Source organism: Vespa mandarinia, chromosome 24, assembly GCF_050613455.1.
Source record: "Vespa mandarinia isolate Hongniang chromosome 24, ASM5061345v1, whole genome shotgun sequence".
Classification (NCBI taxonomy): Eukaryota; Metazoa; Arthropoda; class Insecta; order Hymenoptera; family Vespidae; genus Vespa; species Vespa mandarinia.
In genome coordinates, this window is record NC_140833.1 from 1,037,501 (window position 1) to 1,051,775 (window position 14,275).

The 14,275-nt window shown below is 31.9% G+C and overlaps 1 protein-coding gene and 1 long non-coding RNA gene across 3 annotated transcripts in view; one reads left to right on the forward strand and one right to left on the reverse strand.

The window, feature by feature from the left end:
* LOC146872256 (uncharacterized) overlaps positions 1-6,155 on the forward strand; it is a 15,070-nt gene extending 8,915 nt beyond the window's left edge. The window contains exons 2-3 of the long non-coding RNA XR_014983558.1: positions 5,792-5,862; positions 6,023-6,155. This is a non-coding gene — a long non-coding RNA (uncharacterized LOC146872256). The remainder of the gene's footprint in view (positions 1-5,791; positions 5,863-6,022) is intronic.
* Positions 1-14,103, reverse strand: part of LOC118442757 (uncharacterized) — a 15,046-nt gene extending 943 nt beyond the window's left edge. Inside the window, exons 1-11 of one of the 2 annotated variants that reach the window (XM_035868769.2) lie at positions 13,620-14,103; positions 11,414-11,562; positions 11,171-11,329; positions 10,639-11,051; positions 10,044-10,521; positions 9,627-9,967; positions 9,227-9,432; positions 8,820-9,105; positions 8,526-8,665; positions 8,043-8,192; positions 1-6,508 (exon numbers count right to left, since the gene is read on the reverse strand). The exon at positions 1-6,508 is cut by the window's left edge and continues 943 nt beyond it. In XM_035868769.2, the coding sequence (XP_035724662.2) occupies positions 3,225-6,508; positions 8,043-8,192; positions 8,526-8,665; positions 8,820-9,105; positions 9,227-9,432; positions 9,627-9,967; positions 10,044-10,521; positions 10,639-11,051; positions 11,171-11,329; positions 11,414-11,536 (5,580 nt within the window). In that variant the 5' untranslated portion in view covers positions 11,537-11,562; positions 13,620-14,103 and the 3' untranslated portion in view covers positions 1-3,224. Of the gene's footprint in view, positions 6,509-8,042; positions 8,193-8,525; positions 8,666-8,819; positions 9,106-9,226; positions 9,433-9,626; positions 9,968-10,043; positions 10,522-10,638; positions 11,052-11,170; positions 11,330-11,413; positions 11,563-12,786; positions 13,386-13,619 lie in introns of those variants that run through there. The other variant, XM_085663978.1, reaches the window with a different exon arrangement.
* Positions 14,104-14,275: the final 172 nt, after the last annotated feature.

Sequence of the window (14,275 nt, forward strand, 5' to 3'; positions counted from 1 at the left end):
TCATCATCATCATCATCATCATCATCATCATCATCATTTTTTCTTCTTCTTCTTTTCCTTCTTAGTTTTCAAAACATTCACACAATTTATTTTTTCTGACATAACAATAATTATATACGAAATACGATTATCATCGACGCTTTAAAAACTACATATACACGTTTTATTTATTTATTTTTTTTTTCTTTTCTTTCTTTTTCACTGCCTTGTGAATACACAGCACAAACACGAACATTACAAACTCATTATTATTCTTTTTTATTTTATTTTATTTTATTTTAATTTTTTTTACTTTGTTGTTGCTGTTATTGTTGTGTGTTTGGTAAATTCTCTTTTCAATTTAGAGAGCTTTTAAATATTTTATTCGGCAACATTCAGAAACGCATTTAATTAAAACATGCTATTCGACTAACGTGCATATAGCTTTGCCCATTACTGTCTATACATGAAAATGCATAGGAGTAAAGAATAGATAAAGGATAGAAGAAGAGAAAAAGAGAAATAGGGAAAGAGTTAGAGAGAAAACAGAGATTAAAAGAAAATATTATATATCTCATATATACTATTAAATAAAATAATTTACTATGTAAAAAAAAAAAAAAAATAAAAAAAAGGAAGAGAGAGAGAGAGAGACAAATAATTGAATAAAATAATGTACTATATATATATACACTATGAATATATCTCAAATAATACTACATTATTTATAAAATTTAAAGAAAATAATATTTTCTTTGACCTTTTAATAAATTAAGAAAACTTTTTGAGACATTATGATCACTTTGAATACGTAAAAAAAAAAAAAAGAAAGAAAGAAAGAAAAAAGTAGAAAAAGAAAAATTAAACACATCATTTGACAACATACTTTAGCGAAATTGGCCTAATCTGTCGTGTCGATAAATATATTAATAACGAAGATCTATAGATCTATTTAATAAAATATGACGAGATGAGAATAAGACGAAAGAAAACTTGCTGTATTAATCATTAGTTTTATGCGAATGATTTTGTACACATTGTAATATTTTAATAAATTTAAAGAGAATGTATCTTACTTTTTCTTTTTTCTTTTTTTCTTTTTTTTTTCCTTTATTTTTTATTGCTTCTCAAAATCATGTCGTTGCACGTATAATAATATTTTTCTCGGCGCGGCAGTAATAAATTGAGAATTGTATTAAATTTTGAAATTCACAGTACAACTACACGATCACGATAATTATTTATTTATTTATTATTATTTTTTTCTTTTTCTTTTTTTTTTTTTTTTTTACACATAAACATATCTTTTTCATTTAGTTAAGTTTAATCCTTTTTTCTTTCTTCTCTCTAAACTATCCGTATAGAGAGTCTAAAAAATATGATCACTAAAATCACGCGAGTTTGATAATTGACATGAGATGTGTCGGTTTCATTTAAATAAGAATATAATACGAAAGATTTTATTGGATGAATTTGTTCTCCATTTCATAAATTATAATAATTTAAAAAATAAAAATAAAAAAAAAAAAGAAATAATAATACGATTTGAGATTAATAAATCGAATATGATCTATACAATCAATTTGTACAATTCGAGATATCTACTGCGGTAAATCAATAGATCATTAATCCGCAATCTGAATCGTGTCATCTTAATAATAATATAATAATAAAATAAATATTAATTATTATGACACATGAATATGGTAAAGAATGTGCGAGAGAGAGATAGAGATATATATATATATATAGAGAATATATAGAAAGAATATATATATATAGAAAGAGAGAGAGAGAGAGAGAGAGAGAGAGAGAGAACTTGGATGATGATTTTTAAAAAAATCGATAGAAATAAAATAGAAGAAAAATCCGTCTCTTTTTTTTTTCTAACATCGGAGATATTTTTATCCACACAAAACGAAATAAATAATAAACCGATGGATGCTCTTTTTTGTTTGTTTGTTTATAAGTCGCGTGTATGTATGTACAGCGTGACCATTAAAATCATCTACCTACGATTATTTAAAAAAATAATCGACCGCTTTATCTATAAATGAAAATAAATATGTATGTATGCATGTATGTATATTTAACGAGTTACTCTCGAATATATACTCTCGTAAATTTGTTCATAGTTAAATAAAATTAACTTATTCGTCCCTCTCGATAAGATTTTCCTTCCGTTACGTTGTACGGTTTAAAAAGAAAATCATTAATAAACGATTAGAACTCGTCGTTTATTATAATAATATACGCATAAATTTGTAGCCTATACATAGCTTTCACAGAAAGCATCGACTCGCATTGAGATAAAATCTTTGGTCAATGATTTTAACGTGACACCTTGTACAATCGGAGTATTTCATGAAAGAAAAATCCTATGAGAGAAGATGATCGTATATGTATGTCAAGAGGATAATAATTTTTACGAGTTAGCCAATTTCCCCGTAAATGAACACTTAATGGCCGTGGGCGATGATCATTTTATATATAATTAAATTATCAATATATTCGCTTTTCTTTTTTTTTCCTTTTATATATATATATATATATATATATATATATATATATAAAGAAATATATATATATATATATCGCACCGATCTACGTGGATGATTGATCGTTAACTCTTGCTCTATACTATCAATGATCTCTCTTGTTTTATTTCAACAATATCCAAGATCGATCGAAATATCTAGTTACTAAAGCTGTTGAAATATTTACTACTGTGTCGAGAATTTATAAATATATCTCGAGAGAAGCTCTTTAAAGCAATATAATTATTAATACAAAAATCAATAGAGTAGTAGCTCAAATATTTACGTGAAAACAATTATTGTTTGTATTAAGCGACATTTAATATAATCCCGTTAAGTGAAATAGATAAAAATGAGTAATATAATACTGCAAATATATTATATCGTTCTATTATATACTTCAAGTATATATATATATATATATATATATATATATATATATGATCTTGAAAAAGAAAATCATATTTTAACGATGATGCCAATCGATTGATTCTTTTTTGTTTCATTCGAAAAATCATACGTTCTTTCCTCCCTTACACCACCCACCCAATCTCACCCCCATCCCCCAATGAACTATGATACAATGCAGAGAATGATAAAAATCTAACGCATTTTGTTAAATCGATGCTAATCTACTCCGGTCACTTGCATTAACAATATATAAAGAGCAAGGCTAGCCTTGGGTACATCCACGCAGCAATCCTCCACTCATCTACGCTTTTTCTTTTTTGATCTAGTGCCTTTCTTTGTGGCACTTAAGGTTGACGTTATACAACCTACGCTTGTTTTCTCGACATATTTTTTTCTATCAGTAAACTCCCCTTCAACATCGACGGACGCTGCGTTACCATTAGCATTTAAATCGTCGGGCGAGCTCGAACGTCGTTCAGGTATGATATCTTGATCGGAATCGCTTCTCCTCTTCTCTTGCTGATAATCAGATTCAGGTGAATTCTCTTTGGATGAGGTAGATTCCATCGGAGGATTAATATCTTCTTCTTCTTCTTCATCTTCTTCATAATTAATCTTCTCTTCGTCCACCACCATTATTATATCCTCGTCCTCCGTGATTTTATTAACTTCTTCGGATATTTTATCGTCTTCGTTAATTATTTTAATCGTATCGTCGTCTAAATTTTCGTCGACTTTAGACGTACTTTGTAATTTCAATTTCTCATCCAATTTCTCCTCGACCTCTACCAATGGCTCGAGATCAGATGATTCTTTACGAGTAGTTTCACTTTCGATCATAGGTAGATTCTTTTTCTTAAATATTGAAACCCTCGGATTATTAGTGAGTAACTCCTCGATCTTTTTTTCCATCTCCGCATTCGTATTCAATTCCTCAGCTGCTTCTTGCAATTTTTCAGCTGTTATCTTTCGCGAACAATAATACAATGGTTTCGCATCGAAAGCGGTTGCGTCGGTTGTTCTTAAACCATCCCTTGGCTTTTTCGCGATCGTGTTAACTGTTTTATGACGGGACGACATCTGATTCCAAGTCATTTTGACTTTATGCATATAATTCATCTTCATAATCTCAAAATCATTGCCTCTTCTAGTCGGATCTTCTAAAAAACTTGTAGTTTCTTGATCTGAACACTTATCGAGTTCCTCAGAGAGAATTTTGGATTTGTTTCTTGTAGTCTCTTGATCACACGATTCACATTTTTTCTCCAGATCTTCGGTCGGATCTTTTTCTAAAAGATTTGACTCTGTTATCCATGTTTCATTGATCACCTCGGCATCCTTCTTCTTTTTATTTCCTTTCATCTTACAAACTTGTTTACCATGTATATCCATCCACATGATGTCCTTCGGTTTCTTATTGATTTTGGATTTACACGTTTGCTCCAATTGAATACTTTCTTGTTGCACGTTTGGAAAACTAATTGTACTTTTTTTCTGATTGGACGTTGATACTACAGTTGAGAGATCAACGTTCTGAGTTTCATCATTGATATTCTTTTCTTGACATTTTTTTGATATTGACCAACAATGCTTCTGAATTTCCACTCTACCAATCTCTTTCGAATCTTCTTCTATAACGACGATATCCTTTCGTTTTTTCGTACCTTTCGATTTACTCGCTGTATGCTCCCCGCGAATAGTCTCTGAAGAGACTTTAGCTAGAGAACCAAAACGTTTCTCGCCAATAGCAATTTGCTGAGTTTCTTCTGTTGCCTTCTTATCGAAATGTTTACTCGATGCAATCCATTTGTCCGTAGGATCGACCATAACCCTTACTTCTACTTTGTCGGTCGTGTTATCTTCAATCACAAAAATATCTTTTCGCCTTTTAGTAGCTTTCGATTTGGAACTACGAATGGTTTCTTGTGATTTAACATTAGGATTTTGCTCGTCCGCCTTTGTTGGACACATTATTGTTGTTGTTGTTGTTGTTGTTGTTGTTGTTATTGCTGCTGTTGTTGTTTCTAAGGGGGATACGCAAACGTCGGAATGCTGAATATGTTCGAGATCATCGTCGGAGGACAATGTATGTTTACTCTGTCCCTTAGACGATATAGAGCAATCCTCGTCAGATTTTTCCACATTACTGATGGACGTCGTTCCTAAATTATATTTATTATCAGGTATCTCTACAAGTTCCGATGTATGTATATATTCCAGATCATCGTCGGATATGGTACTTTTACTATTTTTCCTTTGTGTAACTGGCGAGGAATCGGAATAACTAGGTAAATCCATGAATTTTTCTGAATTCTCACGATCGGATGATTCACGGACACGCATTAATTCCGAACGTTGAATATGTTCAATATCCTCGTCCGAATGATCGGACACTGTGGAATCTTTGATGGGACAATTGTTATCTACCAAATGATACTCCATAGAATTAAAATCGTCCGATGGAATTGTCTCGTTTTCTTCCTTGCATTCGACGTTTGCAATACCGTCATCATTAGCATTAGGTTTATCTAATTCTACGAAAGATCGATCAGTGCTGCCACAGCAACCTTCTGATTCTTTGATAGTATCTGTGTCCTTTGATTTGGATTTGCACTTTATATTCTCAGTTACCTTTTGATCCAACTTATGATCGGTTTTTGAAGCACATTCATCATTTGATCTACATTCATCTTCTTTCGATAAATCGCAATGTTTTTTACCGATACAATTATTTTTTGTATCTGTATTACACCGAGTAGGATCTTCTATAACGACACTATCATCTTGTTCCTTTACAATGTATTTGTCGATTCGTGTTCTCAATTCTTTAACAGGTTGTTTCGAGGTCTTCATTGTTTTTTCAGCATCTTTACTCTGATGCCGCGAAGAAGAAGAAGAATAGACGGAGAAGGAAGAGGATGAGGAGGAAGAGAAGGTTTGTTGATTCTTGACTCGCATTTGAGGATTAGCTTTTTCACAAGACAGCCTGTTCTCCATTAGTACGACGCTGTCCTCGTCATAATTAACAACGTATTTAGCTTTGGCTATGCTTTTCTCTTGAGTCTCAGCGTGTTCATATTTATTACTTCTTTTAGATCGAGCAGTACTTTCTTTGGCTTCTGTCATGGGACTGCTCGGTATCTCACCTTGTTCAGCGCAAAGACTCAGGCCACTTGGAACATCTCGAAAAGCGTCCTCTCTCTCGAAGTCGATAGAACAATTCCCCGCTGACTTCATCGATGCCACTTCGACGCAAAGCTCCTTTCTTTCTTTAATATCTCGAATATTCTCGTCTGGTACGCTGTCAATAGCTGGCTCGCTTGCGGAACGCATCTCAGCACAGATCTCTGTTAGATCACGTAACGTTTGATAACACGGTGGCTCAAGATCACCGAGCGAGGCCGGCCCCTCTTCTGCACAAACGCTCCTCGGTGCTTCAGGAACTAGACTCTCCTCCGCGGAATCGAACTCTTGACTAGAGCTGACGTCCTCTTCGTCAGCAGACACGGTTATCACGGTGCCAAGAGGGTTGACGACTTTAGTTACTGGCTGACCCACCCTCTCAAATACCGAGCGCCTCCCTGATAACAGAAAAGCCGTTGGCAGGTATCAAAATCGAGTTACGTATTGTTCAACTTTGCTTTGATGCACGTAAGTATACTCTTGTCGTAGTTGGCATTAAAGATGTTTGGGTTTTTAAAGAAATAGAAAGAAAGATAGATAGATAGACATAGAAAGAGAGAGAGAGAGAAAATGAGAAGAAAAATCTATCAAAAAAAAAAAGAAAGAAAAGAACAACGAATCAACTATAGCACGAGCACTGCGACGAGAGCGAACGGTGGTGCTGGCAAAGCGTATTATATACGAAAGGAAAAATCTCTAATTTCAAAATTGCTTCATCATTTTTTTTTCTTTTTTCATTAGATATTCCCTTTAAAAATTTGATTTACTTTCCACACTGCACACCGGAAAAGCATTGACGTTGCTGATCCAATGCTCTAATGCTGGAATAAAGCATTAAGAAAGGAAATATATGTATTCTCTGTATACTTAGGAAACACATAAATGTTAAATTAAGAGTCCCTTTTTAGGCTCTATCTAATTGGAAACTATATACACTGGTTAGTGAAAATTGTAACGTACAGTGCTTGAATAGAATTTTTCCAGTGTGTTTTTGAATTTACAGACTTTTTCATACCGTGTTGTGATATGTTAGTGATCAGACATAGTTATAGGGATAAAAACGAAGATACCTGCCTCTGGCCAGTTCTGTGTACAATTCTTAAGATGCAAGCGACCATCCTTTCACCCCGTGCAGAGATCAGAATTGCGTCAATATTCTTTTTCGTGATACGTTCTTTTTTTTTTTTTGTTTTATATTTTTTTATTTGTTTCTATTTATTATTTTCGCAAGGGATATATCGAATCGAGTGATATACTATTATATATACTATAGAATTTTACTAAACATTACAACAAATTCTATTGTTCTTTTTCAATCGATTATATAAAAATTGTACGGTCATATTTAAAATACATACTAATGTTCACCTAATGTTTATAAGTGTAAACATTATTTGTTGAGAAGGAAAATAGTACATGGTGATGTGTACTAGCTTTTAACGTGCACATAACTATACAAGCTTTCTAATTTTACATATTATTTTCTAAAAATGGCTAGAATTAAAATGAAATTTGAAAATAAATAAATAAACAGATAAATAAATAAATAAATAAATAAATAAATAAATAAATAAAGGAAGAAAGAAATAAAGAGAGCATCATCTTAATGACTCAAGCATGTTTAGTCAACAATAAGATTATAATGGATTTGTTTCATTGTTAGATTCAAACGTGAGAATATGAGTTTTATACTATCCATTTAACATCTAATCAAATCAACGTATACATTTACTATTATTGGTTCTATATTGTGCTTTATACATATTCAACTACTCCATATGATAGACAATATTTGAACTGGAGTTAATATATAAGTAATCCAAACAATTTATACAAAAATTCATATTGATTTTATAATTAAATTATTAAGTGATATGAAATGTTTTTTTCTTTTTTCTTTTTTTTTTTTTCTTTTTTTCAAGAATTACTTACCAGGTGCACGATGTGGAGCAATTGATGTTTCAAGCATAGCTTCTGCCAAATCTTCTCTTAATTGATTTTCACCACTGCCAACTCCAATATGTTCATTATCTAATGAATCTCCATAAGCTTCCATAAATCTTGGTGACTGTTCATAACTGCCTAAAATCCATATTAATTAAGTACACTGATTCATATATATATATATATATATATATATATATATATATATATATATATAAATATATATAATTATATATAATTATATATAATTATATAGATTCATATAGATTTATATATAATTATATATAATTATATATAAATGTATAAATGGCTACTTAGATAAAAGAATGATGAATCTCTTAAACTTTTCTGTATACACATTATGAATATGTTTGAAAAAATATTAAAATCTTTACTAATAGCATTACTTATTTATATATTTTAATATATATATATATATATATATATATATATATATATATAAAAACTTACTTCCTGATCCATCGATAACAACTGGAACTAAAGGTCTAGAAGCTGCATGTGGCATATTAACAGGATTTGATCTTGCTGGGCGTGAACCACCTGTAATTCCAATCTCTACTGCCTCCGCTTCTACCAAGTTTACAGAAACCCTAATAATAAGTTGCTATTGTTAGAATCCTATTTTAAGCAAAGATGTTTAACATCAATTATTTAATCATATTTGTGAAATCTATTTATAGTTGGTCATTTTTAAAGAATGATACGTTGTTTAAAAATTCTTAGAATTAAAAAGAAATAACTAACCCACTAGGTGCATTATACGTTTTGAAAACAAATTGCGGTCCCATCCATAGTCGTCTATGTGGTCCAGCATGCGTTACAATTTCCACCTGACTTAACCAACCATCTTCACTTGTATCAAGTGGCTGAACATTATTGGGTACAGTAGAGACGCTAAATAAAGAACTTGATAATGCTAAAGGTGGTACAATTTCCATAGAATTTGGAGACCTTAGAAGAGGCCATTGACCTTTAGCTTCAACTTCTAGTTCTATCATTGTATCATCACACACTTTTTCTTTTGGTACTCCTATATGTAATAAATTGTCTTAATCAAAAACAGTGTAATTTGCCAATAAGATATCCATACTAACATATACAATATTTTTTATTAAATATATTTCAATATTGCTACAATAAATAAAACATACCAGTAGCAGGTTTAGGCTCTAGATCATATTGTATCATATTTCCATGACATGCCATAATAAACAAAGAATCTACTGCTCTTTTTGCAACCTTGCTACCAGAATCTCTTTGCGCATAAATCCAAGCTCTAGGTGGAGCAAAGCAAGCACATATCTTTAAAGGTAAAGTACCACTATCGTCAGAATGAAGCCGCTGTCTTTGCTGTGGTCTAACGGAACAAGAAATAAAAATAAAATCCATAATTAATACTATTTTATGTCATATACTAGCACAATCTAATTTAATTTATATTTATTATAAATTGAACAAGATCAATTTATAATATAAAAATTTTATATGTATTTTACTAAAATCTAAGTCATAAAAATAAGGCTTATCAGCGTCAATAATAATAGAAATTACCGTGGTTGAGCTTGGCTGTTGACGTGATTCAATGAAGATGGCTGTCTAATTTGTGCTAAAGGGTGCAGAATTGTTGGATGAGGATATGGTGGAAGTCTCGGATTGGAATAAGGATAGACTGATAAAGGTAATTCAGTATGAGAAACAGGAGAATGAGATCTGGTACCATCATCCGTTAAGCCTGCACTTCTGTGAAACCGTGAAAGTCTATTTACTACATGTGGAGTCAAATGAGTTCTCACTCCTACAGATCCACCATAAGGTGCAACTGGGAAAACATGAGTAGTTCCCCGAACGGTTGAAACAGCAGCCCAACGAGTATCAGCTGAGAATGTCATGTCCTACGATAAAAGAAATATAAATTGTTATAGATTGAAGTAATGACAAAAAAAATGACAAAACAATATAATTTCTTACTTGTACTTTAGCTGTGGTATCTCCGCGATGCAAAATATAAAGATGATGAACTGCTGCCAGTGTAGGACCACCAGGATGAGGCTGAACTCTAAATATATGAAAATCATGTCCACGTTTGTCAGCCGTCATTAATAATGCACCGGTTAAATCAAAAGTCATGGCAACGATCGCATCACTATGGGCAGTGAAATGAGCAATTACTGTCTCTATAGATGTATCATCCAAATCCTTTTCCTCCTTTGCAGCTTGTAGGTCTAAAATCATGACTACACCTGGCTGTGTTACATCATTGCCCATATTATTAACAGCTAATGGTGACACTGAGTTTCCTGTTAAACTCGATGCTACTGTTTCTCCTAACCCACGTAGACCTTTTCCTAAAGACTTCGCTGCATATAAAACGGTTGCAGTGTAACTTTGTACACCTTCACCCTCGCAGCCACCACTGCTTCTTCTACCAGGCAATAATTTCTTTTCACTGTAATTAACAATATTAAATACATGTGTATATATATATATATATATATATATATATACACACGTTCTTCTAAGATTGTAAATAATATTTACAAAGAAACAAAAATAATATGCTTACCTGTAAGCTAGCCATCTGGTTCCTAATGCGACAGGGTTGGGATTTGGTCCAGGACTAGGATAACAAGTAGTTACTGTTAAAATATCCTCAAATGTTCTTGCATCAAAGACAGCAATTTTCTCTAAAAATGTTACAACTATGGATCTCCTATTTGCCAGAATGTCACAGACAGGATTTTTAAACTTTATGTTTTTAGTTTGTTCGCCAGTTTTTAGCGAAATGAAACTAATATTGCAAAACTGTGGTCCCGGTCCAGCCGAGTCGCATATCGCTACTAATGGCCGTTTCGGTTCATATGGATCAGCATGTTCAGAGTCAGTCTTCGGATTTGGTAAAATTCTTAAGGTACGCACTATTCCTTGTCGCCATGATAACACTTCTGTTGCTTCTCCCGTTGCTGCTATTAACCATACCTATAGAGAAAAGTTAAAAAGCTTTGATAATATAATAATATTTTAAATGTTCATATTTTCTTTAAATAACTTTTTATATAATTATTACAACGATATGAAAATTCTAACAAAGTACAAACCTGTACACCAGTCGAATACCCAAGTACTAACAACAATGGTGGTGTACTTGAACCTTCATTAAAATCAGGATATAACGCCGGATCATTTATATCTGCATATTCAAATCTAGCCCAACTTATAGATTCTTTGTTATCTGTGCTGGGGGTAGTAGTATATGCCTGAAAGGATAATATCTAATAGATATAAATAGATAATTGAAAGAACTTCTTATAAAACTAAATATTTTTGATTAAAAGTACAACCTGTGGAACTATATCATTTATAATTCCAGCAACACTATCAATAATTGAACGATCAACTATTGGCTGAGGTGATACAACTTGAGCTCCTTTATGCACACTACGTCTTGGTGAATCAGCAGACATTTTTCTTTCATGAGCAATTATTTTCTCTATAAAAAAATATATAAAAAAAAAAGGAATTAATTAATTATTCTTTATAATTATTCAGTTATTTGTTAATATAATGTTTATAACCAAATATTTTTATATCATTTATTCTTATGGTCTTATTGATTTAATAATAAATATTATTCGAATAGAAAACTAAATAAATAGAATTAATTAATTATTTAGAAAATAATCATTTATAAATGTGCGATAACAATGTATAATTAAAAAATAATTTGAGTTATTTAACTTACTTCATATATTCGTTAATACGTTAAACGCGATATTTAAAAGATACTACTAAAGTCATATTTCGTATTATTACTAACCGTTTCATGCATATGCACATATATATATATATATATATACATACATATATATATATACATATACATATATATATATATATATATATATTGTTGTTTATAAGTTAAAAATAGGTGGAATTTTTTTTCTCAAATTAAATTATAATTGTAACATAAAGATTAAAATTATAATCAGGCATTAATGTTCCCATAATCGCGAATATTCCTTGGCGTGTCAAGAGGGTATATTTAACTTCCGAACATGATACCGATAACAAAGATAAATTCATTTTCGTTGAGTTCAACGATCCAGTCGTACGTATCGAATTCTCATTCATTGATTAGAAATAGCATTAATTATTATGTCGATGTATGAAATAGACTTTAATATAATTCTCTTTGTTCCTTAAATCACTACGCAGTTCAAAATATTTTCATTCCTTTTTCTTTTTTTTTTTTCCACGAAGCGTGACTATTCATAAAACACACATTTTAAATGACTATTGAAAAGTAAACAAATAAGAGCATATTTATTCTCTCTTTCTAGATACGAATGACTAGATAAAAATTAAAGCCTAATATGTGGAAAAAAAAAAAGAAAAAAAAAAAAAAAAAAACAGCGTAGGTGATTAAGGAAGTTGAAAAAAAATTGAACGTCTTTCTTCGCAAAGAATATTATGAATTAATAATTTTTCAATAGAAGAAAGAAAGAAAAAATAAAATATATTTTAATTCATAAATAATTATTATCGTGTACGAGGGATAGCTCAAAATGGAAATATGAAGAGGAAAGAAAAAAAAAGAGAAGAAAAGAAAAAAGAAACAAAAAAAAAAAAAGAAAAAAAAAGAAAAATAAAAAAAAAATAAAAAGAAAAAATAAAAAAAAAAAGAAAAATAAAAATAAATAAACAAGTAATTTACCGCCGTCGCGTTTTTCAGCATTACACAAAAGTGTTAACGCACTTGTTCAGGCTAACATCCGAAAGTTTATTGGTACGTCACCGATGTATTATTTAACGCTGCAGTGGGAAAGTGCATTGGTAAAGACGGTAGCAGTGGGGAGGTCTATTTTGCTTGTCGAACGGCATTGCACAATTCAACACAGCTGTTCCTAGAGAACCCACTCAGGGTCGACGAAAGAGAAAGACAAAAAAAGAAAGGTGGGGAGAATGAAAAGGAGAGAAGAGAGAGAGGGAGGGAGGGGAGGAGGGGAGAAAGAGAGAGGAACAGAGAGAGACATGAACGAATGAAGGAAGGAGAGGAGGAAGGAAGTGGGAGAGAAAGAGAAAGAGAGAGAGAGAGAGAGAGAGAAAGAAAGAGAAAGAAAGAGAAAGAAACAATAAAAATTGTCTTTGTCCGTGAAATACTGGATTTGGTTGAACGCTTTTATTGTGACGCTTTTGAAGAATCCAATAGCGTAGGCGTATTGCGATCGTAATATATGATGCAGGATATAATGTGACCGTGACACAACAAAGGAAAATTATTCTCTATCTTCTTCTTCCAAGGAGAAGAGAGAGATAGATAGATAGAAAGATAGATAGAGAAAGAGAGAGAGGAGAGAGAGGAGAGAGAGAGAGGAGAGAGAGAGGAGAGAGAGAGGAGAGAGAGAGAGAAAGAGAGAGAGAGACAGAGAAAAGACGAAAAAGAACAGATATAGATAAGAAAGGAAGTGATTTTTCATATACAAAGATCCAATAAATTCCTGAGAAACACTCGATAATAATAAGAAATGATTTATCTTGAAAACTTACTTCGCGACAAGAGCCGTAATTTTTCTTTCCGCGAGGCGCTTGCCACCCTCGCGCAACTGTCTACTGCGTCATTCTGTGAGCGACTGACAACAGTGCCAAGGGAACAGTGATGTCACCCCACCCGCGAAACGTCAATCTCTTTTTACTCTTTTTCTACCTTCGATCAACTTCAAGACCCTTTCAGTGATGATAGCAATAGAATACATACGCACACTCATACGCATAGACGCACTCTTTGTCATTGACACATTTAATCGTCGTTAATACTCTTTCTCCCTTTTTTCTTTACTTCCTCTTCTTTCTCTATTATTTTCACTATGTATCTGTGTAAGATTAACTATCTAGAATTCGCAATGAAAATTTCTCTACTGACATAACTTTTATGAGGTTTTTTTTTTTTCTCTTTCTGGGGGAAAAAAGAAAAACAATAATCAGCTGATCGTGAAGAAATCGGTACGATATCACTGAAGTTAGATCGACGAATGGAGTGGTAGTAGGCTTTTCCCTTAATGGCTCTTAACGTTCGTATCGTCGAATTCTCATTGATGATAAACGTATTCCTATTGGTTCAATTACGATTTCTTTTTATTTCGTCGACCAATCACCGAATCACATTTTTCTATGCTTTATCTAATCCTTCTTTTTTTCTTTTTTTC